Raw genomic sequence first — 27,121 nt, forward strand, 5'->3', positions numbered from 1 at the left:
AAATGTATGCTTAGAGGAAAATTATGTATTCTTTTCTGCCTTGTCTTGGGTACCTCATTTTGGACTTAAGAGAAGGCTGATGTTTTTGTGGTGAACAGCTGAAGAATTAATGAATACTCTGGAATAAAAAGTTTATGGGACACTATGTTTGAAAGATTATTTTTACTTAAGATCAGAAGAGTTACAGCCACATACAGTCACATTCATTCTCAAAACATGAATTTAGTTCGTACTTTCATGGACTGAACTCCACATCCATATATTACAGCTTGAGGCAGAAAAAAACTAATTCTGTACAATCTTTTTAATGGTTACATAATTACCAGGATGCAAAGTACTAGTGTGAAGTCAGATGACAGTAGTGTCCTTTCAAGGTGCTAAGAATATACAAAGGTAATTGCTGTTAGCAAGAAAGTTACAGATTTAAAAAAAACTTGGGCACCAGTGGGAGAAAAATTAAATATTAAGTGTTCACGAATGTAATGCTTTAAAACAGTGCTTCAACCGAGCAGGAAAGCAACACTGCTATTTAGGCTTTTCATTCTGCATTGAAATATATCCAAGATGGAACTATGACTAGACATTTATAGAACATTTAAGAATACATATGCTTCTCATTTCATCTTCTTAAAGCAAGTAACATTCATAGTACTTGATATTTTTCAAGCATTTTCCCCTTGTAGAAGTTTAGTGAGACTGTGCAATACTGGAGCAGTAGTCTAAGATGTCCTGGATAGTGAATTCCATGGTAACACCTGATCCAGGATAGCAACGAGCTATCAAGCCTTCAAAGTGTTTGTATTGGCGTATAAACTCATCTTGCATAGAATGCCATACAACCTGCCGAAGAAGGAATACAAACTAAAGTAAGTGACATTTTATCAAGACAAAATTCAGAAAAACAAGATTTTTGTTACATAGAATTTCTGTAAATCACCTTCTATAAACATTTATACAACTTCTACCAAGTCAGAATTACAAAAGAGGTTTTTGGGTTGTTTTTAAAAAAATTATTATAAAGGGTTTAAATACAAATATCTCATGTAACTAACTGAGCAAAGAGGGTGAGATTTTATAAAATCCTCAGTGCAGTGGCCTAATTCTTCTCCCTCTAAAGTCAATGAAAGTTTCACTACTTATTTCAACGAGAACAGAATTAGGCCACCTCTGACCACTTTTTTAAATCCCATTCATAGCACTGGAAGAGAATGAACTGAAAGTATTATTCTGTGCCAAAACATATGTATAGAAATAGATGAATTTCCAGATCAGACAAGTGGTCCATCTAGTCTGATATACTATCTCCCACACTGGCCAGCACTAGATGTTTCAAGCTTGCAAGAAACCCAATAATGGACAATTATGGTATACTCTAAGGGAAGTTTCTTCCTAACTCCTGTTAGTGGTTGATTCAGTTTGTCAAAAGGAGTAGAGGCAATTGGGGGTGAATACCCCTTTAAGAAAACTCAACCCTCAAAACATTCCATTTTGAGGAACTCACACAGGGCTCCAAAACCCCCCCACTGATTTTCAGAAGAGTCCTGAAGCTCAAGGCACATCCCCCAAATGGGAGTATGCAGAAACACCTCAAAAGAAAAAGTTATGGCAAGTTACTAATTTACTGATGATGTACTTCCCAGAATACAGAGCTGTAGTTTACACAGCATTCTTTTGATGCAAGTCAAGATGCTAATTTTCTCTCATTCCTGTGAAGTTTCATTTTAGAGAAGAAGACTAAAGGCTATTCTACAAAGTAGAAGGATGTTTGTACAGGCATTAAAACAATCTGAGATGTCAGATTATGCTTTATACAAATCTGATAGTTTTACCTGAAGTAAGTTTTCTTCTTCACAAAGATGTTTGTCCACCTTCTTATAGAGATTATCCAATCCCTTCTTCACTTCCTTACCAGGATATTCCTTTATAACTTTGCGAAGCTCTTGTTTATTGAAAGCCAGTTGGTAACTTACTTCCTCTTCTCTTATGCCTTGTGCCACACGAGCTTCAACACCCTCAAAGAAATGCTAAAATACAATTATAGTATTAATATAATCATAAATGTAGGGTAGTGTATATAAGCGTGGGAATACAGATCTGATGGCACATCTTGTTTCCACATGACAAAAAAACCTGACTTCAATGAAACAATACTGATTTACATCAGCTAAGGATCTGGTTCCACCCCATTAAACAGAGCACTGGTTAAGCATTAACTCAGAAGGAAAAGTGTAACTACTTCTTGCAGCGGGGTTTCCCTTGAAGTCTTCTGTGAAGTGCTGATCCAGCCTAAAACTAACAAGATCATAGCCTGAAGAGAGATAGCAGAAGAGCCGTGGATGTCTAAAGAAGAAAAAATAAAAAGCAGTAGCAATGCACACGAACGTGAGATCCTAAAATATGCATTCCAGAGATGAGTGGGCCTTCAAAAATGTATGTAGGGAACTTCATAGTTTAACTCACATTAGGTGACAAACAAGCATTTTAGATTTTTTATATATCTATATAGAAAGACATTTCATTATAACTAATTTCTCAACCATAAAAATTCATAATTTTCTAAAAAACATTACAAACTACAATCCTAATTATAGTAAAACATAATTAACAATATTAAATACATTTGATATGCACAGCTGATATATCTTACAAATCTCACTATGGTATCCAATTGAATAGCTCAGTTTAAAGCAAAATGTGCTGCCATATATATGGATCTGGTTTTGGCAATTAAATGAGTATTAGGGTTGTTTTTTTTTTTTTTTTAATTATTATTAAAGTGGTTTAGAAACAGGGTGATAATGCTTTTACCATCTGTGGTGGGCAACAGCATCCCCAAGCTCCTAATTAGTGATGAAAGTTAGTGTTGGAAAAGAATACCTGTCCTCACATGAACATTTGGGTAAAAATTCTGCAATATATTAGCAGTCATGGAGGTGTTAAATCATTGTCCTGGGGGGAGATGAGAGCCCTTTGGAAGTCACCCTGGTTGGAAGTTAACAGAACAAGAAATGGCACATCCTCACACGCCTGGAGCAGCAAACTCAAAACGTGCAAACTAGTTTTTGGAGAAAGACAGCTGTATTTTGCATCAGAAATATAATTAGACCAAAAGATGCTTACATTTAATTTCTCAAGAGGCTGTCCCAAGGAGTAGATGACATAAGACTGGAGATGATCAGTGTATTTCTGTTTAGCTTCTTTTTTTTCAGCCTCAAGACATGAGATTTTCAAACGAGAGAGAGTTGCAAAAATACGGTGGAAGTTCTCCATCATGACCACATCCCTGGGTGTTTTCTGGCTTTCATTTGCTACTTTTTCCACTAAAATCAAAACAGTAAAAAAAGATTCAACACAAATCTCTTAAGGTAATTAAAATTTCTAAATTATGGGAAAAAAGAGAGCTTTGTAAGATGAATTCAAAAGAACCAACTATAGGAACAATTCCAGAAAAGTGTCTTTGGCTTTCATGTCAAGAACAGTCATTTGTAAAAATGACTATTTTAAAAAATTTTAGAGCCCTTTAATTTTAGAAAGATTCACAAACTAAATTTCTCTAGGAAGATTACCTCCTTAGGGAACCGTGTGGGATAAAACAAACAAAAGTAAGAATTCCTAGTAAGTTGTATCCTTTTAAGCAGAAATGAGGATTCAAACTGATGACTTTTTACTTGGCAAGTCTGCCAAAATGATTTCCATTGTTGAACGAGTACATGAGAATATACAAAGCAGCACTTCACATTAGTCCTAAGACTACAGAGTTCCACTCCTTACATATAGAGTATAGAGAGTAATTTATACATATTATAAAATGATATACGATACACTTATTTACATGACTGATCCTTTTGTTTAGCAACAAGTGATTTGTACACGTTGTGGAAGTTTACAAACAATTTATTTCCCTTTGAAGATATTTATGCATTGTAGCAAAACTTGAAAAAAATTATACTAAAAAGTATTTATTCTAGGCTCCCTTTGCTGTTATTGAAGATTTTTGTATTGTAATATGAGCTCTATTCTGCATATCCCAACTTTTCTTACCACGAACAATTTTTACTTAGAAAAGAACAGGAGTACTTGTAGCAGCTTAGAGACTAATAAATTTATTTGAGCATAAGCTTTCATGGGCTTGCATCTGATGAAGTGGGCTGTAGCCCACGAAAGCTTATGCTCAAATAAATTTGTTAGTCTCTAAGATGCCACAAGTACTCCTGTTCTTTTTGCGGATAGAGACTAACATGGCTGCTACTCTGAAACCAATTTTTACTTAGAATATCAGTGTCTACTGCCAAAGTTATCTTGTTCTTCCAGTCTCTCTTTTTAAACAGGAATGCACATAAAGGTGCCAGATCGATAGTCTTGATGATGGAAGAACTCATTTGTCCACAGAACAGGCCAATGCTAATGTATATTTCCACATACTGGCCCATCATTGCTCCTCAACCTAGTTCTAGATCACCACTGCAAGTAAACGCAAGTTATGCCCATTTATCCATTAGCCTTTCCACCGAAACAATGAGGATGCCATTTGTGATAGTAATTTTTGTGGCACGAATTCCTGTGCTCTAGAAAATTAACTGAGATCATCAATTCATTTCAGACACATCACTGAATAATCATTAAGAAAATACGTCGCTGCCAATTTTGGTCTTCCTCTCTTCCATTCTATCCAAAGCGTGGCAGCTACAGATATCTTATTGAGCAGCCTTGCAATCCCTTATTGCATTAAGTTCAAACCCCTCACGATCAAGACCCTGCCTATATCTCTGCTGTCTTTTTGTCTTAGTATCATCCTCAGTCGTCCTTCCTATCTCTTGTTTTTTTCCCACTTGTAGCTTTGTGCTTTTTTTGAGGATACTCCCAACTGGTTTGGAGCAGTCTGTGCCCTCTTTTCTGCTAAGTATCCTATCTCTCTCTCAAATACCTTCTTAAAAAAAAAGAGAGTTACCTTTTCCGTAACTTGTGTTCTTTGAGATGTGTTGCTCATGTCCATTTAACTTAGGTGTGTGTGCTCACCACGTGCACCGGTGCCGGAAGTTTTTCCCTCAGTAGTATCTGTAGGGGACCGGCTCTGGCGCCCCCTAGAGTGGTGCACACATACTGTGGTATATAAGGCGCCCCCGGTTTCCCCCCCCACACCCTCAGTTCCTCCTTGCCGGAAACTCTGACAGTGGGGAAGGAGGGGGGGGGGGTTGTGGAATGGACACGAACAACACATCTTGAAGAACAGTTACGGAAAAGGTAACATCTTTTCTTCGAGTGATTGCTCATATCCATTCAACTTAGGTGGCGCCCAAGCAGCACCCCTCAGAGGTGGGTAGGAGTTCACAGACATGTAGATTGCAACACAGCTCTGCTAAACCCAGTGTCATCCCTGGCCTGCTGAGCGATGCCGTGGTGGGCCGTGAACATGTGCACCGAGGACTACGTCATGGTTCGACAGATGTCCTGGCTCAGGAAGTGTGCCAGGAAGGCCGCCAAAGATGCCTGCGCTCTGGTTGAGTGGGCTCTGATGATCGGTGGCGGAGGGACTCCCACCAACTCGTAGCTGGTCCGAATGCAAGAGAGGATCCAGTTAGAAATCCTCTGCATGGACACTGAGAGGCCCTTCATCCTATCAGCTGTAGAGATGAAAACCTGAGTTGACTAACAGAAAGGTTTTGTCCGATCTAGGTAGTAAGCCAGAGCCCTTCTTACATTCAAAGCATGAAGGTGCCTGTGATGCTCTGTACCTCGGGGGAATACCCTACACCCCCATGTTCATCTTTATAAAATGATTGTGCAGTATCCAATGCAAAGTTTGTCATGTTGGGTATCTTCGGAAGGCTCATGATGCACTGAGCATGGTTGTTATAGTAATTATTGCAGTAATGTTATAGATTATAATTTCATATATGTTGTTATGAGGCTGAAAATGTATCCTCGTGGCTTAAAATAAGCCCAGACAAAAACTCTCCAAGAGCAGAGAGGCAGTTCACACCTCATCAGGGCAGGTATGGGACAAACCCAGCCCAGCCTCACAGGAACAAAGGACACTGGCCTAGGCAGCAACAAAAGAATCTGTTAGACTTTCGAAGGAGTCACCCCACTTCCTTTGGTCAGTTTGGAACTGCGATGAGGTAATGCTCAAGGGGGAGGGGGCAAAGCCAAGAGGGAAGAAAGAACATGATAAAAGGGAGACATTTGCCATACTCTTTCTCTCTCTCTCCCACCTAAATCTACAGACACCACACCAAGCAACTGAAGCGGTGTTCAAAGGGGAGAGCCTGGCTGAAGAGCAATCAGCCAGCCTGTGGTGAGAAACATCTAAGTTTGTAAGGGCATTGAAACTGTTAAAATCAGCTTAGAATGCACTTTGCTTTTATTTCATTTGACCAAATCTGACTTGTTATGTTTTGACTTATAATCACTTAAAATCTATCTTTATATAATTAATAAATCTGTTTATTCTACCTGAATCAGTGCGTTTGGTTTGAAGTGTGTCAGAGAGTCTCCTTGGGATAACAAGCCTGGTACATATCAATTTCTTTGTTAAACTGACGAACTCATATAAACTTGCAGCGTCCAGCCGGCATAACTGGACACTGCAAGACGGAAGTTCCCAGGGTTGTGTCTGGGACCGGAGGTATTGGCTAGTGTCATTCGGTTGCAAAATCCAAGAAGCAGCTTACATGCCAGAGGCTGTGTGCGAACAGCACAGGAGTGGGGGTTCTCACAGCAGAGCAGGGTAAGGTTGGCTCCCAGAGTCAAGAATTGGAGTGACCTAGCAGATCACCGGTCCAGATAACACCAGAGGGGAACATCACAGCTCTCTCTTCACTAGTCTCATGGGGCTTAGGGCAGAACACCAGAAGGAAGATATCCTAGCTCATGTGGAAAGCAGACACCACCTTGGGAAGCAAGGCCAGGTGGGGCTGGAGCTGGACCATGTCCTTATAGAAGATCGTGTACGGCGGTTCTGAGGTCAGGGCTCGCCTCGCCGACATCACCGCCACCTGGAAAACTACCTTCCATAATAGGTGAAACAGGGAGCACAAGTCCAAAGGCTCAAAGGGTGGGCCCATGAGCCTGGACAGAACGAAGTTGAGATCCCATTGAAGGGCCGGGGACCAGACTTGATGAAAGTCTCTCTCAAGGCCTCTAAGGAACCTGATCATCATGTCATGTCACATCACGTCTGCCCCTGGATTGGTGGATGAAAGGCTAAAATGGCTGCCAGATGCACCCTGATAGAGGAGTGCGCCAGGCCCTGGTTCCTTAAATGATACAGGTAGTCCCAGATCGACTGCACCAAAGAATGCGAAGGGGAGATGCCCTGTTCGGCTGCCCAGCAGGAGAACCTCGTCCAGTTTGCCAGGTAGGTCTGCCTAGTCGAGGGCTTTCTACTCTCAAAGAGGCCCTTCTAGACCCCTTCCAGACAAGCCCATTCATCTGGGTTCAGCCAAGCAACATCCATGCCCTGAGGTGGAGGGATGCAAGGTTGAAGTGCAGGAGTTGGCTGTGATCCTGTGACAGCAGGTCCGGTCAGTTCAGCAGGGGCCAGGGAGGGATCGCTGACAAGCTTGATAGCATCCTGAACCAGTGCTGGCGAGGCCACCCCGGGGCGATCAAGAGAGACAAGGCTCAGGTTATCATGATTTTCACTAGGACCTTGCTGATGAGTGGAATTGGAGGGAATGCGTACATCAGGCTTCGTGCCCACAGCAGCGGGAAGGCGTCGGAGAGGGAGCCCTTGCCCAGGCCCCATCTGGAGCAAAACCAGTGGCACCTCCTGTTCTGCCTGGTGGCAAACAAATCCACTTGGGGAGTTCCCCCACCTCTGGAAGATCATGCTGGCTATCTCCAGGTGGAGCATCCACTCGTGGTGAGAGAAGTCCCTGCTTAGGTGATCTGCTAGTGCGTTCCTGGCACCTGGAAGGTGACATGCTTCTAGATGGATTCCGAGTGCCTCTTGGCAGAGGGCCAAGGATTGTGCTCTGCCTTGCCTGTTGATGTAGAACATCGAGGCTGTGTTCATGAGGACTCCGACCACTCTGGCCAACATGTGAGGTAGGAAGACCGCGCATGCTCTGCGCACCACCCTGAGCCTCTTTTACATTTTTGTGTAGCGTCGATTCCTCTGGGGACCACATACCTTGGGTCTAGAGGGTGCAGAGGTGCGCCCTCCAGCCAAGGTCTGAGATGTCTGAAACCAACTCCTTCCAGGACATTCCCGGGGTCAGTCCACCATCGAAGCGAGGTAAGTATCGTCGCGGGGATGGTGACGACCTTCTCCAGGTGGTCCCTGGACTGGGAGTAGACCGTCACCAGCCATTGCTGCAGAGATCACATCTGGAGCCTGGCGTGACACACCACATATGTGCACGCTGCCATGTGACCTAGGAGGCGCAGGCAAACCCTGGCCGTAGTCCGTGATGAGGTCCGTCAATGCCCTGAATCTCTCCAGTGGCAGGAACGCCCTGGCGCAGGTCGAGTTGAGCACCGCTCTGATGAACACTGTCCCAACCTCCTGTCACTCCGCCTGGAGTCAGATCTGGAGCATGATCGTAGGGACTGGTGGCGCTTGATGGATCCGTGACGGCTTGGAGCCAGCGATCTACATCTCGCGCTTGACGAGCAGTACCAGGATAAGGAGCAGGACTGGGAGTCGAAGCGGGCCCAGTGCCGGGAAGCGCCCGCACACGGTGATGCCCTCCTAGGGGATCGGGAATGGTACAGTCAATCCCTCGACGGGTCCCTGGAGCAGTACTCCTGCCAGGGGGTGCATGCCTCCAAAGGTCTGCGCCCGGTGGCCAGCAAGCTGCACCTCGAGCCTCTCTGTCCGTGCCCAAGGTCCAGGGACTGAATAGGGTGGTGCAGCTCTACTGCAGTCAGATGCGTGGTGGCTACGGGAGGATGAGCACTAGCGGGACATCCCCCGTGACGGGGAATGGTGGACTGGGGACCAAAGTGGTCCAAACGCAGGTTTACCCCATGACCAGGGAACCAGTAGCCGGTGTGGGTCACACCAGCAGGGACGTGATCTCCTGCGCCACCTGCAGGGCTTCCTGCATGGACGGCACCCGTGGCTGACGGAGGCCTCTGCCGCTATCCGGGGTAGCAGGCAGGGAGTGGGTTGGGCTACATCACTCCCCTGGAGCTTGGGCCCGAGATCCCAACATGGGTGAAGAGTGGACCAGCAAGGGACCTTGCTCACACCCAGTCTTATCCTTTTCCTTGTGGGAGGTTGGAGACCGGCCTCGTCCTGCCTTCTTGGGCTACTTGGTCGGAGCCACGGATGGGGACTAGTGCCAGCTAGTGAACGGTCCCAGTGGGGCACCACACACTGAGGTCACGGTACTCTGTGCCGAGTCGGAGCATTGCTCCGGTGTTGGGGTGAGGGCCAACTCCATAAGGAGCGCTCTTAAACGAATATTGCACTCCTTCTTAGTCCTTGGCTTGAAGGACTTGCAAATTTTGCACTTCTCACTAACGTGTCCTTCGCCCAAGCAACACAGACAACTGCTGTGTGGATTACTAACAGACATGGGCCTCTTGGAGCGATCACAGGGCCTAAAACCTAGTGACTGGGGCATGCCCCGTCCCGAGGCAAAGTCCTGTTCGGTACTTACAAAGTCTTTAACTATAGCTAAGGTATTTATAAACATTAATAGAAAACTACATACAGTATAATACAGAAGATAACTAGTTCGTATGAAGAAGCAGCTACATCACTAACTGAAGCAGCAACAGTCCAGCACTGTCACTGGCAAGAAGGAACTGAGGGTGGGGGGAACCGGCAGCGCCCTATATACCACGGCATGTGTGTGCCACTCCAGGGGGTGCTGGAGCCGGTCTCCCACGGATACTGCTGAGGGAAAAATTTCCAGCACTGGTGCATGTGGTGAGCACACACACCTAAGTTGAATGGACAGCAATCACTCGAAGAAGAATGCACTTTTATGAATCCTTCCTATCCTGATGATCTCACCGATATTACCACCACATCTTCCTATGCCTCTGTTTTTGCTCTTTTGGATTTGTCTCTTGGACTGTAAACTCTTTAAGTGTCTTCTCACTTCTTTTGTGATGTACTACATACATTTGTGATGCTATGTAATTCAGAGTGATGACTGAAATAAAATGCATATAGCATCTGAAGAAGTGGGTTGTAGCCCACGAAAGCTTATGCTCTAATAAATTTGTTAGTCTCTAAGGTGCCACAAGTACTCCTGTTCTTTTTGTGGATACAGACTAACACGGCTGCTACTCTGAAACCTGTCATTATGCAAGGCACTGCGTTTAGCCGTATGGAGTGGAAATCCATCAACTTCAGCTATATGCATCCGAAGAAGTGGGTTGTAGCCCACGAAAGCTTATGCTCTAATAAATTTGTTAGTCTCTAAGGTGCCACAAGTACTCCTGTTTTTTTTTTTTTTTGAAATAAAGGTGAAAGTCTCAGTAATTAATTGGAGTCTCCAAACTCCTCCTTTATAGCCTTTAAGAAGGTGAATATTTTGTTTTTAAAAGCTTTTAGTAGCTCCGCTCAGTAACAGAATATAGGTACATATATAGAAGTTAAAAATTCATATACATTTTAAGATAAAATAATGAATATTTGTCCCCTACCTCCCATGCAGAACCCTGAATGCTGGTCAGAGCAGGGATGCTGCTTTTCAAATAGTCCGCTTTAAACATTAAAAATGCACCTATGTTTTAAGTTCACTTAACGCATACTAGTATGTTACTGATTTCAGTCATTAACATTTTCTAAAAATGATGGTGCCAAAAATTTCAATCCAGATTTGGTGTCAAAGGCTTATGACAAGATTTTTTTTTTTTTTAATAGTAGTAAATGTACTTTTCAAATTTTTGGGACTAGGATGCCCAATAGTGCTGCTATCTGGATCGGTCTATGTGGGAAATATGCTTGATCTGCAGAACAAATATTTTCTACCAAATTGCTGTTCTGCATTCTCCATTGGCCAGTTTATGGAAAGCTATTAATGTTAATTTCAGGGGGACTATATATTCTGCCCTCCCAAACGGAGGAAAAAAGTACATCAGGCAGACAAAGAATGGGTTTGTGGAAGTATGTTGGGCATTGCAATAGACCTTACCATTGATGAAAACACTTCTTATAAGTTTTATGTAGGCTTTATCTAAATCTCCTCGTCGCTCTGCATTTTTGAAAATAGATTCAGCAAGTGCTGCAAATTCTTCAAATTCAGCAACAAATGTAAGGATCCCAACTTTACTCTTCTTTGATATCTTTACCTCCTCCATCTGTTTTATTTGATTACTCTTAAGTTAAAAACAAAAAGGTTAATTAGTCCCTAATATTTTTTCTGAAACTTGACCTGAAAAAAGAAATAAGAAAAATACTCAAACACACTGAAAAATCAGTAAGTTTATTCACATAAGACTTGAATAATGTTCCTTTTATCTTTGTGATGTTATGTTTTTTAAACCTTTTTACCCAAACAAACCTTTAATAAATCAGGGTGATGCACTATGAAGGAATTTATGAGTATACCAAATCTTTGAGCTTTTACTTTCTTCCTTTCGGTTTACCTTTTCAGCTTGGAAAAGAGATGGCTAAGGGGAGATACGATTGAGGTCTATAAAATCATGACTGGCGTAGAGAAAGTAGATAAGGAAGTGTTGTTTACTACTTCTCATAACTCAAGAACTAAGGGTCACCAAATGAAATTAATAGGCAGCAGGTTTAAAACAAATAAAAGGAAGTATTTCTTCACACAACGCACAGTCAACCTGTGGAACTTCTTGCCAGAGGATGTTGTGAAGGCCAAGACTATAACAGGGTTAAAAAAAGAACTAGATAAATTCATGGAGTATAGGTCCATCAATGGCTATTAGCCAGAATAGGCAGGAATGGTGTCCCTAGCCTCTGTTTGCCAGAAGCTGGGAATAAGTGATAGGGGCTGGATCACTTGATGATTACCTGTTCTGTTCATTCCCTCTGGGGCACCTGGCACTGGCCACTGTCAGAAGACAGGATACTGGGCTAGATGGACCTTTGGTCTGACCCGGTAGGGCTATTCTTATGTACCTTATATAAAGAGGCACATATTCTAGAACATACAAATATCAAGATAGTTGTTTATTAAATTAAATTTTCAAATGCAGCCAAGTTAAAAAAAAATTCTAAGAAAGGAATCATACATTGTTTTCTTCCTTTATTGAAAGTTGGATTATCTGTAAGTTTTGTCTCCCATCCTTGGCTAGATCTACACCAGAAACTGTTGTCGGTATAATAATGTTGGTTAAGGATGTGTTTGGGGTTTTTCTGTTTATTTTTTTTTTAAATGACATTTTTATACTGGCAAAAGTCCTAGTTAGATGCAGTTATACTGGCAAAAAACAGTCCGATTGCGGACATAGCTTATTTTAGTCATGGAACTATTTTCACCAGTAAAAGTTGTGTTAACATTAAGTAGGTTTGCCAGTATAGCTATATTGGCAAACCTTTTCTATTGTAGACTAGACACCTGTCTCCTTCACACACATACTTTTTGATTCTGATAGGGTCATAAAAATGTCTTTAATAACATAAACCAAATTTTGTTCAGCAAGTCAGGTGACCTGAGGGCTAAAGTCTGCATGCCTTGCTCATGCCTGTAGTTTCAATGAGATCACTGGTGAGAGAAAAGTAGGCAGGATTTGGCACTGGAATACTAAGAATCTGAGTTCTTATAAGTGACTGCGTTTTTCCAGTTCCTTCCTGAATGTTCATTAGACAGAGCTAACCACCAATTATTTACTTGCAAGTCCACCCAAGTTATTTTGTGTTAATTTAAAAATCAATACATAGTGATAAGATTTCCCCCCCCACCTTTAAATTAACTCCAAAGACATCTAAGATTTAGGGTTGTCTTACATTTAAACTTGCTAGCAGTTGGCTGCCTTTAATATTATGATTAGTTTAATCTAAGTAATTAAGAACTTACAATGCATTTGTCAAAGTTCCTTTTGACAGTCACCAAAACATTTCCAAGTGTTGTGCTAAGGAAGGAAGCTGGGTCCACATTTTGTGCTGTCCATACATGGTGACTCATCTTAACTAACATATAAAGGGAATTAAAGCTATCAATCTTGTCCCCCAGAGCTATAAGGTTATTCAGCTCTGGCTCAATACAGCGAAATATTTTTATCATCATCTGTCGGATCATGTCTTTCCTGTTAAAAAAAATAAATAAAAATAACAAATCTGACAGTTCACTGGGCTACTATACATTTTCTATCATATATATTTTAAGAAAAATGTATGAGTATTTAACAGTCTCATTTTTACTTAACCTTAATGAGCATCAAGGTTTTCACAGGATGGGGCTAAAGGAAGAATAAAATAATTTTTGCCAGTCTTAATGGGATATTGCCATGGTCAAAAAATTACAGTTTAACTACATTTAAAAATGTTTTCTTCACATAGGCTTTCTAGGATCTAGCAGGCAATCTGGTTTCCAAAATAGAGTCTTTCACATGCTTAAAGTTTAAACTACTCTCCTGGGTATTTTTACAAAACTAACAAAGGGATGGGTGGGTTTCCTTGTAGATTTTGTAAGTAGGTGGGGTATTGAGTTGTGACATTGTTTTATTATTACATATCCAGCCAGGCACATTTAACTGCAATAAATTTAAATTTAAGTATAAATTATACAAGTTAACTATTCAATGTTTACTAAAAAAATGTAGAAGTCATTAATTTTAACTGCAGGAAACAAAAGTAACTGTAGATTTATCACTATGGGTAAAAAAAAAAAATCAAAGATTTATACTTCATTAGAGAAAATAAATCTCTAGCTTCAAAAGCGAACAATGATGAAACATCAACACATACTCAGATGATATAGCTTGTGGAACACCAGAATTATGAGACCGGGATAAAGTTCCTCCATCCATTTCGTCTGCTTCATTCTGCAAGAATTATGCAGGTATTTTACATAAATATGAATCTTAAAAGCAAGGAGTTAACTAGGTTATATCCCTATCTAACTAAAATTCTCTATTAAGCTGGTAGGTATGTCTAAGAAAAACAATTACCAGCAGCAATCATTATTTGAAGGTCATATTTACAATAGACACACACATTCATCCTCTGTCACAAGACAAGATACCTGGGCGTACTCCATGGCATAACATTCTGAACCTTAATACCACCCCCTCATCTGGAGGTAAACAGAGTGGTCACCATTAAATAGCCAACATTTTCTATTCAAGGTTTTGTCATTGCCGTAAGCTCTGCAAAACACTGTCCCACCCTATGATCTTCCCTTGATTGTTTGCCTTGCCTTATCAACTGTTAGCATTCATAAGTTAGTGTAGTAAATTATATCAAATGCTGCTGACAGAACAGCATGGACATTTGATCTTTAAATATCCATAGAAAGAGATCACCCACCAAATCCACAAGTGCAGCCTGTGCCATATGCAGATCTGTATTCAAATTGACAATCTGAGGCAGTGATGTACTCTGAGATATCTCACCAATGTGTTCTCAAGAAATGGGAAGGTGGAAGATTAAATATTGGCAATATTTGCCCAGATTCAAACAAATATCCACCTGATGCTGACAGCTATGGCCACAGAACAGCTTCCTTAACTGAAGCTAAACAACTTACCACCTGAAGGGAGGTGTTGACAATCTCCACCCAGTTCCCCTCTGGCCTTCCAACCATAGACTGTAGTACTTACACTATTGTAACAACACTGTAAAAATTGTGACATATGGTACATCAATGAGCAACACTGGACTAAACTCAAGCAGAGAAGACTATGGGTGAAATCCTGGCCCCATTAAGGCAATTGCAAAACTACCAATGACCTCAATAGGGCCAGCATTTCACCCTTAGCGTTTGTGCAGTCTGCATCCACAGAAGCAGACTGTTTAATCACAGTCAGCTAGACTTTCTCTGCAAAGTAACATGATGTTTCTTTTTGACACGGACTCATATCAAGACAGGAGCAAGGACAGCCTCAACTAATCAGGTTGCCTTCTATTCAAAATAAGTCCCCTAACACCTACCATGACACTGTCCGCAAGTCAGGCAACTGCACACAGAAGTGCATATTTAGTTTTCTATTCAGTTGTCCAGCTATCTGTTTGTATGCACAACTCCCAAATTTGTATTAGCAATCATGATAGCCATGCATGCAAATTTAACAACCTAGGCTAATGTTAGTCTCTAAACTCAGACTAAATAACTTTGCCTCATCTGCACAGGTCAGCCAAACTCTGTTAGACAGTTTTAGTTTCAACAGCTTACAATAGTTAAATGATTGTTCCTTCATTTAGTTTGAAACCCAGTTTAAATGTGGACAAAGATAGCCATTATGGTTTTCTGTGGCAGAAATCTTCCAGGCACCGCTAAAATACCCCTTGAAGCAACTAAGCTGTTTTAAGTAAGTATAGACATTTTCTAAAAAAGTACTTAAGAGCTAGCATCTCATATGAAAGCTTAAGAAATCTTTGAAAATCCAACTATCTTAGAAGACGCAGCAAGAGATAAAATACTTAAGGGGTGAAAAAAATCACTTTCCTCTGAGGGAAAACAGTGATGCATGATTAGCAAGAGAATCTCAATAATAATAATTATAAAATATTAACAGTTGTAGAATTGTGCACTGAGGAACATTCCCAGAAAACAATGTACTATGAAGGTTTACCTTTATTTCCCACACATAGCTATAAAGGTTTTCTACAGTCTAGATTTCCCCCCTTTTATTTGCCACCATTATTCCAAATACTATGTTTCTTAGCACTTCAACAATATACTTAGAATAAAAATAATTCAAAATAAAAGAAAGGGTCTAATTTACTACATCCTTTTCTTCTTCCACTGTTTAACTGTAAAGTACATTCAGATTTCCCTTTACTATAATATTAGGGGAAATGGATTTGAGACATTCTGATTAAAATCCATTATGCACTCTAGACTTCTTTGACATTAACTTGCAAACTACAAAAATTCTGCTGACTATTATTCACACTTTAGGACCCAAACTTGCAAACACACATGCATTTAAACAACTTTATTCATATGAGCAGCTCCATTGACTTTAGTGGGAGTTATCATGTGTGTATTTGTAGCAATTGGGCCTTCATCGCCACAATATTATTTCAACACCTAATACAACAATTGTGTTAAAGACCATACATAGATTATATATCATTTTAGCTAAATTGAAATAAGTCATACCGTTGTTGTTCCCATGCTTTGATGCTGCTGTAGTTTGAAGAATTTGCTAATGAAGTCCTGTTCTGCCAGACACAGGGGCTCCAGTTCGCTTAGAACTTGCTCAAAGATCTAAAGTAAACCAAAATAATTTGATTAAACACATCCATACATACACACCCCAATGCACTGTAGCCAATTATAACAATATTCTTAGTTTTAATTTATTTTCCATTGCTTGTGTGATCCTAAGAACCACTCGATGCCAGCTGGCAAAGGGTTCACTGTTCTGTAACAATTCCTAATAGGCCTGACAAACTAACTACACCTAGCACACTGCATTCATAGTATATATCCATAAAGAATATCATGTGAGATCTTTAATAAAAGCTGAGTTCACACTGATCATTAATATCATTGTGAAATGTACATGCAAATAGCATGTCTATGATGGATAGACACACACCAGTGGTGCCAGAATAGGGGGAGCCAGGGGGCCGTGGCCCATCCACTTTGCTCCTCTTCACCCTGAGGCTCCCCCGGCCAGGCCAGCAGCTGGAGCCCAGGCAGCTGTGGGGTGTCGGGCCACAGACCCACCTGCCCTGGGTTGGGGGAGCCCATGGGGTGAGGACACATGCTCGGGGGCTGCTCTTGGGCCCCCCATCCCAGGCAGATGGATGGTCTGTGGCGCAGCACCCCACAGCTGCTCACACGGCTCTTACGATGTCCGGGCTGCAGCCCCCCAGCTGGAGCCAAGTCCAGGTAAGAGCTGTGTGTGGCCCGGGCAGCTGTGGGGAGCCGCGGACCTTCCTGCCCTGGGTGCGGACACAAGCCAGGGGCTGTTCTGGACCTCCTCCCTTGGCAGGTGGAGGGTCCATGGCTCCCAGCCTCCTCCAGCTTCTGGTTTGGCTGGGGGCAGGGCCTTGGATGGAAGAGGAAGCGGGGAGGGCCCTGGTCCTGGCCCCTGGCCTCCCCACTTTTGGGCAGGCTCTGCCGCCCTTGATACACACACAATAAAAATATATTCTTAAAAAGTCTGAATCAAGGCAGGGTTGACAAACAGATTTCTGCCAAAGGATGTATATTCACCTGTCTGCCTTAGTTTACATGTAAATTAAGTATAGTAAGCCAACACAATGGAAACCCTGTTTGCATACAAGTCAACATGGTGTTGGCATGCTAGAGAATAGACCACCAGGGTCATCCTGACTCTGGGAACAAGCAATCAATTGTGGAGGCTGGAGAAGACAAAAGGACACCTCTTTATCCTGTACCTGAAGAAGTAACTGTTATGTTATGACATTTGTGAAAACATGTTCCCAATCAGTCTAGGTTAGAAATGCTGCAAGAAAGCTTTGGGGAATATAAAGTCTGCTTTTAGACAGATGGTTAGTCTGGTAAAGTTAAGTTTAGTTTCTAGGAAGCTTGTATTGATTTTGTTTTGTATGTAACCTTTCAGTCTCTATTATCCTTACTCACTATCCATTAAATTTTAATCTTTGATAATAAAATTATGATTGTTTTCATAAATATAAATATCTCTCATTGCTGCGATGTTACATAAGAGCTGATCCTCAGTTGAATCAAACAGGCTCGTGTGTACGTCTGCTTAGGGATAGCAAACCTGCTAATTTCAGCAAGTGTCCAGTGGTTAGGGGCTGGACATTACAGGGGAGTGCTTCACAGGGGCTCAGCAATTGAGGTATGTATGCCTACTGTTAACATGCAAGCCAAAGTAAGGGCTGGCATAGCCCTGAGGAAATTGTTTGAGTTGCTAATAGGCCAGAGGTGTCAGAGAACTGACACTCAATTACGCACTAGCAAGTCTCTCACTGGAGGCAAGGGAATAACAAGGTAACTCACAGTCCTAGGTACCCCAAGAAGCATCACAGTTTGTTCCATATAATACCTTCTGCACTCAAACTCCAAAGACAGATTACTACCTGAACATATAAAAGCAATAGGAACAATAGCCTGATACGATTTCCAAAAGTTCTAACAGTAAAACAGTGATATTTTAAAAAGGTAGATTTACATAAAGTTTTACTACCACGTGAAACATAATTCTTTGTTATCCACTTTAAATATGAGAGGAAGAGGGAGAAAGGAAAATGGAATGGTGCCCGTCTCTCCTGCCCCTACCTCCCCCCTCTGCCCCCCCAGGAGTTTGCCAACTGAATTCTAAGACTACAGGATGAAGTATTTACTAATTCAAAACCCATTAGCTATCTGGCCACATGAGAGGTTGTAACAGTGTTGTCACAACCTTTTTCAAATAAGGTTATAACCAAACAAATTGCATCCATACCTGGTACAGTTATAGACTGTTAAGCAATCATACTACCAATGTAGTTGCAGGGAACAAGAAAATAGGAAGTAGTTCACAGAAGAGTTTCTATTCACAGTAGATGAAGCTATGCTAGCTGCTATTCTTATATTGGAAAAACATTTCAAATACTATGTTGCAGTTTCAGATTATTAGTTTTGGATATTTAGTGCAGCAGTGTGTTCTGTTGGCATATGGTAGCGTGGTAAAGGTGTGTGCCCAGAAGCACAGATTGAGTGGGACACAGCAAAAGACTTTGGTGCATGATCCGTAGCAAATAATACTGTAGTTGTGGAACTGGTAAGGTGGGTGCCTGTGAGTGGATGAATAAAGGGTATGTTAAGTGGTTTAACATACCATTTCTTTGTGGGTTTGTGTCAGGTGTGTTCTGTATGTGCCAACCCTAACTGCTTCACAGTAAAGTTTGTGTATTAAGTACTAGCATCTGGTGAAATTGGTAAATAAGTTTTTGTATTCACTTTTGGAATACAGAGGTGATCTTGAGTTATTTTTAAATATAATCAAATTAAACAGTGAAGCTACTTTTTGGCATATAATTTTAATAAATTAAAATGTTTGTCATCCGCCAATCCATAAAGACTCTTTCAAAGACATTTCTAGTCTACTGTGTCACCTGCATACAGGAAACTAAATCAGTTTCTTTGCAAGTATTTAGGGACTAAATGCATGGTAACTGTTAAACCCTACCTACCACACTACTAAGATTAAGCAGTAAATCCAATCACTAGAAACTAATTAGGGGAAGATTTATTCAAAAAGTTATTGGGCAAGCACAACAAATTACATAACTCTGCATAAACATTTCTTCATCACACACAAGATTACATGCAGAAATACAGGACGAGGGCTTTTTAAAATAATTAAAAGAAGAAAACAAAAACCAAACCATTTGACGGGATTATATCTATTTTTGTAGACTTGTAACAGAATATCAGAATTCTTACAAAAATTACTAATTTTCACAGACAGGACCATGATTTTAATTCAGTTTCATAGAAAAACACTGGTTATGACTGCAAGTGTATGTCAGTAACTTAGAGGTTAAAATCCTTACAGGTAAACTGCAGTTACCCAAAAAACAACAATTAAACAGGGAAAAGATAGTAAGGATTGGTGGTGCTAGGCAACAAAGAAAAGGTATTCATCTCCTCAAATAAAATAATCCTATAAAACTTAATTTTAATTGTTTCCCCACTTTCCATTTTCACGATAGTACTTGGCAAAAAAAAGTATTAGAAGACTATAATTGGTTCCCCTCGTCCTTTTTAAAAATATATCTTAATTTATAATATTTTACAAGACTAAAAACAGTTTTGGTAGGAAAATTTTCCCTTATCCATTGAGAATCCTCCCTAAACACTGGTTTACACTTTTAGGTCTATTACTGCAAGGGATAGGGCTACAGACTTAGCCTTCATTTAAAAGAAAGAAAGAAAGAAAGAAAGAAAGAAAGAAAGAAAGAAAGAAAGAAAGAAAGAAAGAAAGAAAGAAAGAAAGAAAGAACTCCAGCAATCATTTGGCATCATAGTTTAAGGCAGCCAAAGAAGATGTGCAACTGACGTTTAAATGGTTAATTTTAGAAATTGGTATTTATTTAAATTATTCTTTTGTCTTGTGTACTAGATCTCTACTGGATGGTCTAGTAAACTAGATTCTCTTTCCTTCTTTCCAGTTTTGCCAACAAATTTACAAAACACATCACAATACTTTTTGAACTCCTCTCTTAGGACGGTGCCATAATTCAGCAATCTCATGATCAATTCGTTTCATATTTGGTAGAAAAAAAATAAGTTGGTCCCATACTCAACCCACCAATTTTTTAGCCAACATTCCTTTGTTTGGGAACTTTTGAGGAGGTGCAGCAAAACTGGGCTTATAATGAAAACAACTGCAATCTTAACTATAGTTAAAGTTCGTCTCTCCAAAATTAAATCTGTTACAGAGTCTTGAGCAAATGCACAATGCATATCAAATTTAAGTGTTGACATATATGTATTCATGCTAAATGAACTGAAAGCATTATACATATATATGGACTCCTGGGCACTAATGAACATTTTCAGACAGTAAACAAAATGTGGATTCATGACAATTAAAGTTCAAAACCAAGGAGAAATATTACATTACATTTTTTTGTTTTACCTTATCAAATTTAGTTCTATCAGCCACATCAAGGTCCGAGGCAGACATGTTTCCCATATCCAACAGGGAGGATGACTGAGACCTGCGATTTCCTGAACTCTGAACAGAGAGTTTATTTAGGCTAGAGGTCGATCCAGTCAATTTTCCAGAACTTCCATGAAGACCTATGAAATAATGAAACTATGAAAGATGGTAGCGTAGGTGGAATAAAATATATTTGAAAAGAACAATAGAGGTATATCCAAAACAGCACTCCTAGTCCCCACAGAGATTGTCAATATTCTTTCTACTGAATAGTTTGTACCTTATCTGTAAGTGGTTTTGTGGTATACACATGTTTCTTCATTACAAGCCTAACTGGAATATTTAAGTGTTTTCAGAGTTAATTACAATGCAGCTGCCTAAGTCTGCATTGTAGAATAACATAGGAAAACTGACATCAGAAACCACTTTGGGCATCTTGCACCTGGGACTAGCACGTATAGCAAATATGCTGGGGCAGATACTCTCCTTTCTGAAAGGAAAGCTGGATGGGAACTCCAGTTATGATGCTTTAAGAGCATCTTCCAGCAGCACACAGAGCAAAGAGAGACGGTGGGGAAATTATTCTGAAAGGAAAATAGTAGAGAAAACACTTGAGTATCTGAGGATATTCTCCATATTCTCTTGGACTTGCTTTTTCCATAGTTCACATTCTTTTGGTTGATGACAGCTGGGAATAAAGTGGGGTGGGAGGAGAAGGGGACTTAAGGAAGAGCTCTTGCTATGATGAGAGACCTCAGTACAAAAACAAAGTTAAGAGAAACATCTCCTGCTATATTCAAACTGCAAGTAAAATGCTGTGGTAAATCTTCATAAATATCAATCACAGAGAAACCAATTATTAATTTTAATTCTGTATGTTCAAACTAATATAATTACCAACTATGTTCAACATCTCTTGGATGTGTTTTGCTTACAAATACTTATTGCACCCTGAACTGTCAGCTTTAGGGTTAATGGGTTTTCCATTATATATAACTACACCTACACATAGACACACATGCATTGACAATACATGCTAATGCACTAGTCATACTCACTCTCCGTTTCCTGTTTGACAGCACTTTCTTTTCGAGGCAGTGTAGCTGGCATGGATTAGGTTGCAAGCATCAAAGACAAAGACAAGTTAAAAATGCAGTTTGCACAAACCATGCACAAGATGCAAGTTAAGCACTAGCTGGAAAGAAACATGCAGAGAACTATAAGCAGCAAGTAACTATAGTTGCAAATATGTAGTTGGGGAGGTACTGTTCTAGAAATTCAGTATCTAACTACATAGAAAACACAGTATACGTTTCAAAACATTAAACTTTCTTTTTTTTTTTTTTTTTTTTAAACAAAATGTGTAGGAAAACTCTGACTTGTTAAACATTTATACATCAAATTCTCCTTAACACAGAAAAGACCACCAAAATAGTGAGTCTTATTTGCAAAGATTGATATTGGATAAGATTCGCAGTTTACAGGAACAGTGTGCAAGTAAACTGTAAATCATATTGATACCAAACAAAGAGAAATGCAAACAGATTAATCCTGCTTAGACTTGTACTACATCAGGGCTACCTACATCATCTTCCAGCTCTTTAACTAAAAATCTATTAATTCTGCAAAAGTCCTTTCAATAATATCCTTTTCTCTAATAAGACCAGCTAGCCTATTGTATATTGCTGTTGCTGACAACTTAATTTCGCTTTTCACAGTGAGAAGTAATGTATTTTTCAATCAGGTTGCATCAAGAATTTCCCAATTTGCAGGCTAAGAAAAAAGTCACTACCAACAAAAACATTTACATAAAGATACAACTCATTTTTAAAAGGTTTATCCCCTGAATATCCTGCTGGTCTCTGAAAAATAAAATAAGTAGTTTCCTCAAGCAAAAAACTGCATTTTAGTAAGAAGCTTAGAGTATCCTGTGACAAGGTAATATTTCCCTGTTTGTGGTAAAGGATTCTAAGTTCACCAGTAGAAAGCACTTGCACACCTGCTCAAGAAGCAAAATTTAGTAGGATTCAACAATTCTTGGTAAGCATGAATTTTTCAAGTTACAGCCGCAAAAAAACCAAATGGTTACTTATCTGTACAGTAACTATTGTTGTTTGAGAGGTGTTGTGCATACACATTCCATTTTAGGTGAATGTGCACTTACTGCACGCGAGTTGGAGACTTCTGCCAATACAACCACTAGGTGGTCCATGTGCTCCTGCTCGCCTCATGCTCTCAGGTGATGGCATAAAACAGGCATGGCTGCCGCCTACCTGTCCATTCCTTTGCACTGCTTTAAGTAAAGTCCAAAGTAGCAGGGAAGGTGGGAGGGTCGTGGGATGTATATGTGCACAACATACCTCAAAGAATAATAGTTACTGTACAGATAAATAACCTTTTTTCTCCTTTGAGTGATTGTGCACATACACATTCCACTGGAGATGATTCCTCAGACATTCCCTTACAGGTAGAAGGACTTTGGATCATCTACATAGGGATTGTACCACCAACTTGCAAAGTTGGTATCATCTCAAGAGGTTTGACTCATGGTGTAATGAGTGGGAAAAGTATGCACAGACGACCATGTTGCTGCCTTGCATACACCAGCTATTGGAAGATTGCTCAGGAATGGTGATGTGGTGGACTGAGCCCTAGTGAAGTGAGAGGTTATTCTCAATGGAGAGACTTTATCAAGATTGTAGCAGAGTTTCATACAGTCAGAAACCCAGCATGAGATTTGCCAAGATGACACTGATTGACCTTTAATCCTTTCAGCATAGCTTACAAAGAGCCTGGGGTAAGGCCTAAAAGACCTAGTGTGGTCCAAGTAAAATGCCAGTGCTCTATGAAGTATGGAATGCTTCTTCAGTCTTAAATGAATGGGATTTCAGGAAAAATATGAAAAGATTGTTTGGTTTAAATGGAAGACTGACACTACCTTAGGCATAAACTTAGGGTGAGGCCTAAGAGATACTTTGTCCTTATGGAAGACCATGAAAGGAGGGTCAGCCAAGAGAGCTTAAAGTTCTGAAATCCTCCTTGTAGAAATGACTGCCACCAAGAATCACTTTCTTTAGAGAAAATAAAGATAATGAAATTGTAGCCATTGGCTCGAAGTGGGGTCCTATCAGTTTGGAGAGGACAAAGTTTAAATCCCATATACAGGTGTAGGAACAGGAGGGTAAACATTGATTTGGCATTTCAAAAATAGAAAAAAATGAAAGGATGAGAAAAGATGGAAAAATTATCTATTGGCTGATGTAACGTAGAAATAGAAGCCTGGTCAACTCTCACAGAACTACTTGAAAAACCAATACACTGACTGAAGCCTCATATGTGGAGTTACATACATGCATGAGGCCCCGTGGCCAAGAAGCTGAAGACAGGCATGCACTGATGTTGTTAGATTGGACTTGAGGCTTTTGGAAAGGATGGCTATAGATTGATACCTCTTGTTTGGAAGATAAGCCATGACAGTCCCGGTATTGAGGTGGACTCCTATGAAAGTTATGCATTGAGTTGGTTGTAATTGCGATTTGTCCAATTTAGTTTCAGATCTAGACAGCAGAACACTTGTCTGATGACAAGGATGCTGTTCTGGCCCTGGTCGCTCAATGCTGCATGAATCTGCCAATCATCCAGGTAAGGGAATATTTGAATACCCAAATGATGGAGGTGAGTAACTACCCCCAACATGCATTTGGTGAAGATACTCAGGGCTGAAGATAGACTAAAGAGAAGCACCATGTACAGTTAATCATTGGTACCTACCACAAATTGAAGGTACGTTCAATGGCAGGGATGAAGTGCCACATGAAAGTATATGTCTTGTCTCCATGGAAGGGGTAATAGCGAGGGTGACCATTCTGAATTTGATTTTCTTGATGAAATAGTTCGGCTTTTGAAATAGTTCTGGAAGCCACCAGATTTCTTCGGGACCAGGAAGACTGTGGTCACGCCCCTTTTATGCCCTCTCCTGAAAACACATGTTGAGCAGGAGCCTGTGCGCCACCTAGCAGTACTGCTCGCAAAAGTCTCTGACTCGGATGCACTGGACACACATACATCTACAGTGAAATGTTTATGTGTACAATCCCTCAAAGAACCACCCCATCAGAGTGGAGCTGGCAAGCTGGTCCTATTCTAAGAGGACAGGTATTTACTTTCATGTGTACAAATTCAGATGTGCAAATGCTCTTCAACACCGATTTCTCAACTAGGCACCAACGCAGACAGTTTTAGGATGTCAACTCAGATTTAATTCCAGCTTAATTTTTATCTGCACTATTTTATTTTTTACCACAGTACTGCATATTTGGTATTGGTTTCTTCATAGATCCACTGATCCCCAAGCCCATAGACTGGTGCTGCAGAACAAAGAAATATAGCCAAGGACCACCCTTAGACAAAGGTATATAATGGTCAGGCTGCTGTGGAAGTATCATCTGGTAGGTAGGACATACTGTTGTCACATGGTACTCAAAGAGGTTTGCTGTCAAATTAGGAGGGCATGACTAGTAGGAATCCAAAGGGGTCAATCTGGGGTCTAGTACTATTCAATATTTTCGTTAATGACTTGAATAATGGAGTAGAGAGTATGCTTATAAAATCTGCAGATGACATCAAGCTGGGAGGGGTTGCAAGCACTTTGGAGGACAGGCTGAACAATCAAAATGACCTTCACAAATTGGAGAATTGGTCTGAATTCAACAAGATGAAATTCAATAAAGACAAGTGCACACGTACTTCACTTAGGAAGGAAAAATCAAATTTGCAACTACAAAATGGGGACTAACTGTCTAGGCGGTAGTACTTCTGAAAAGGATCTGGGAGTTATGGTGAACCACAAACTGAACATGATTAATCAATGTGATGCAGCTGCAAAACAGGCTAATATTCTGGGGTGTATTAACAGGAGTGTTGTATATAAGATACGGGAGGTAACTGTCCTGCTCTGCTTGGCACTGGTGAGGCCCCTGCTTGAGTACTGTGTCCAGCTCTGGGCACCACAATTCAGAAAGGATGTGGACAAACTGAAGAGTCCAGAGTAGAGCAACAATTATAAAAGGGTTAGAAAACCTGATCTATGAGGAAAGGTTGAGAAAAAGGTCCATGTTTAGTCTTGAGAAAAAGACGACTGATTTGGGGACCTGATAATAATCTTCCAACATGCTAAGGACTGTTATAAAGAGAAAGGTGATCAATTGTTCTCCAGGTCCACTGAGGTTAGGACAAGTATCAATGGGCTTAATCTGCAGCAAGGGAGACTTAAGTTAGATATAGGAAAAACTTTTTAACTGTAATAGTAGTTAAGCTCTGGAATAGGCTTCCAAAGGAGGTCGTGGAGTTTCCATCATTGATATCCTTTACAAATCAGTTGGACAAACATCTGTCAGGGATGGTCTAGGTTTACTTGGTCCTACCACAGCACAGAGGGGTGGACTTGATGACTTCTTGAGATCCCTTCCAGCCCTACATTTCTAAGATTCTAGGATTCTTTCCCATTCTCAGCTCATTGTATTTAAATGCACTGAAGGTAACAAGTTTCTAGTTTCAGAGGAAGAAAAGTACAACCTGTTAAGGCAAGGAAGAATTTGCACTGCAACCCAGAAGTTTACTGCTCTCTTTTTTGTGTCAGACTGACTTCCCAAAAAAAAGAGCCATGTGCTAGTACAGCGCACCAAAAGAATTCTCCCAGCAGATCCTCTCTGTTTAAGATGTTCAAATTGAAGCTTCATTCCAGAAACTGCAAAGAAGCAAAAGGCAAGAGAACACCAACATAGCTCAAAGACTGGCAGTGTCTGATCCCCCAAAATCTACTCTGTAAAAAGCCTCTGTGTGTTCCTTACACGGTAATTTTTTCATTATTAAATAAATGCACATTAATTTAACAAAACATCTTTTAGGAATATGCACTAACTTCCTCCAATGCACAAGTCTTTTTAATTTGGCATTGTTAAATAGGTTTTTGCATTCATTTTTTAAAAAATCAGCTGACATTTAAAAGGCAAAATGAAACACTATTTATCTGCAAAGATCTGAGATGCTTCTTTCCCTCCCTTTGCACAACTGATAACATTAAGAACATGAACAGTGCAGAGCAGTGTATTTTCCTATACTACCACTATAGTCTAATTCAGGTTAAATTTATTTGTGGACTCCACAGACAATCCATGATTCTGGGATATGCATCCATGAAAGCTGCTCATTAATTCCTGGGCTGGGTAGCGAGGAATTTCCCCCATAAATGCAGCTGCAGAATGCCAGTTCTGTTTCTGTGCAATGACTAAAGCCTATCCACTCACTCCTTGAGTAAGAGATTCTGCTCAGTCTCTGCATGAATACTGGAGGACATATCTCAGAATGTCCTACTAGAAGGAAGTTCTTTCCTGGCTTACTGAAGGTCTGAGAAAGCAACAGTTTGGTTTGCTAC

General features: G+C 40.5%; 1 protein-coding gene across 4 annotated transcripts in view; it reads right to left on the minus strand.

The window, feature by feature from the left end:
• Nucleotides 1-246: 246 nt before the first annotated feature.
• The window catches only part of EXOC1 (exocyst complex component 1), a 63,252-nt gene continuing 36,377 nt past the window's right edge, over nucleotides 247-27,121 (minus strand). For all 4 annotated transcript variants that reach the window (XM_024193196.3, XM_024193178.3, XM_029910623.1 and 1 more), the window contains 8 exons: nucleotides 20,665-20,828; nucleotides 16,200-16,307; nucleotides 13,841-13,917; nucleotides 12,951-13,179; nucleotides 11,100-11,283; nucleotides 3,121-3,320; nucleotides 1,830-2,024; nucleotides 247-840 (listed from right to left, as the gene is read on the minus strand). In XM_024193196.3, the coding sequence (XP_024048964.1) occupies nucleotides 688-840; nucleotides 1,830-2,024; nucleotides 3,121-3,320; nucleotides 11,100-11,283; nucleotides 12,951-13,179; nucleotides 13,841-13,917; nucleotides 16,200-16,307; nucleotides 20,665-20,828 (1,310 nt within the window). In that variant the 3' untranslated portion in view covers nucleotides 247-687. The remainder of the gene's footprint in view (nucleotides 841-1,829; nucleotides 2,025-3,120; nucleotides 3,321-11,099; nucleotides 11,284-12,950; nucleotides 13,180-13,840; nucleotides 13,918-16,199; nucleotides 16,308-20,664; nucleotides 20,829-27,121) is intronic.

Source organism: Terrapene carolina, unplaced genomic scaffold (genome assembly GCF_002925995.2).
Source record: "Terrapene carolina triunguis isolate 2854851 unplaced genomic scaffold, T_m_triunguis-2.0 Scaffold66, whole genome shotgun sequence".
In the NCBI taxonomy this organism is placed as follows: Eukaryota; Metazoa; Chordata; order Testudines; family Emydidae; genus Terrapene; species Terrapene triunguis.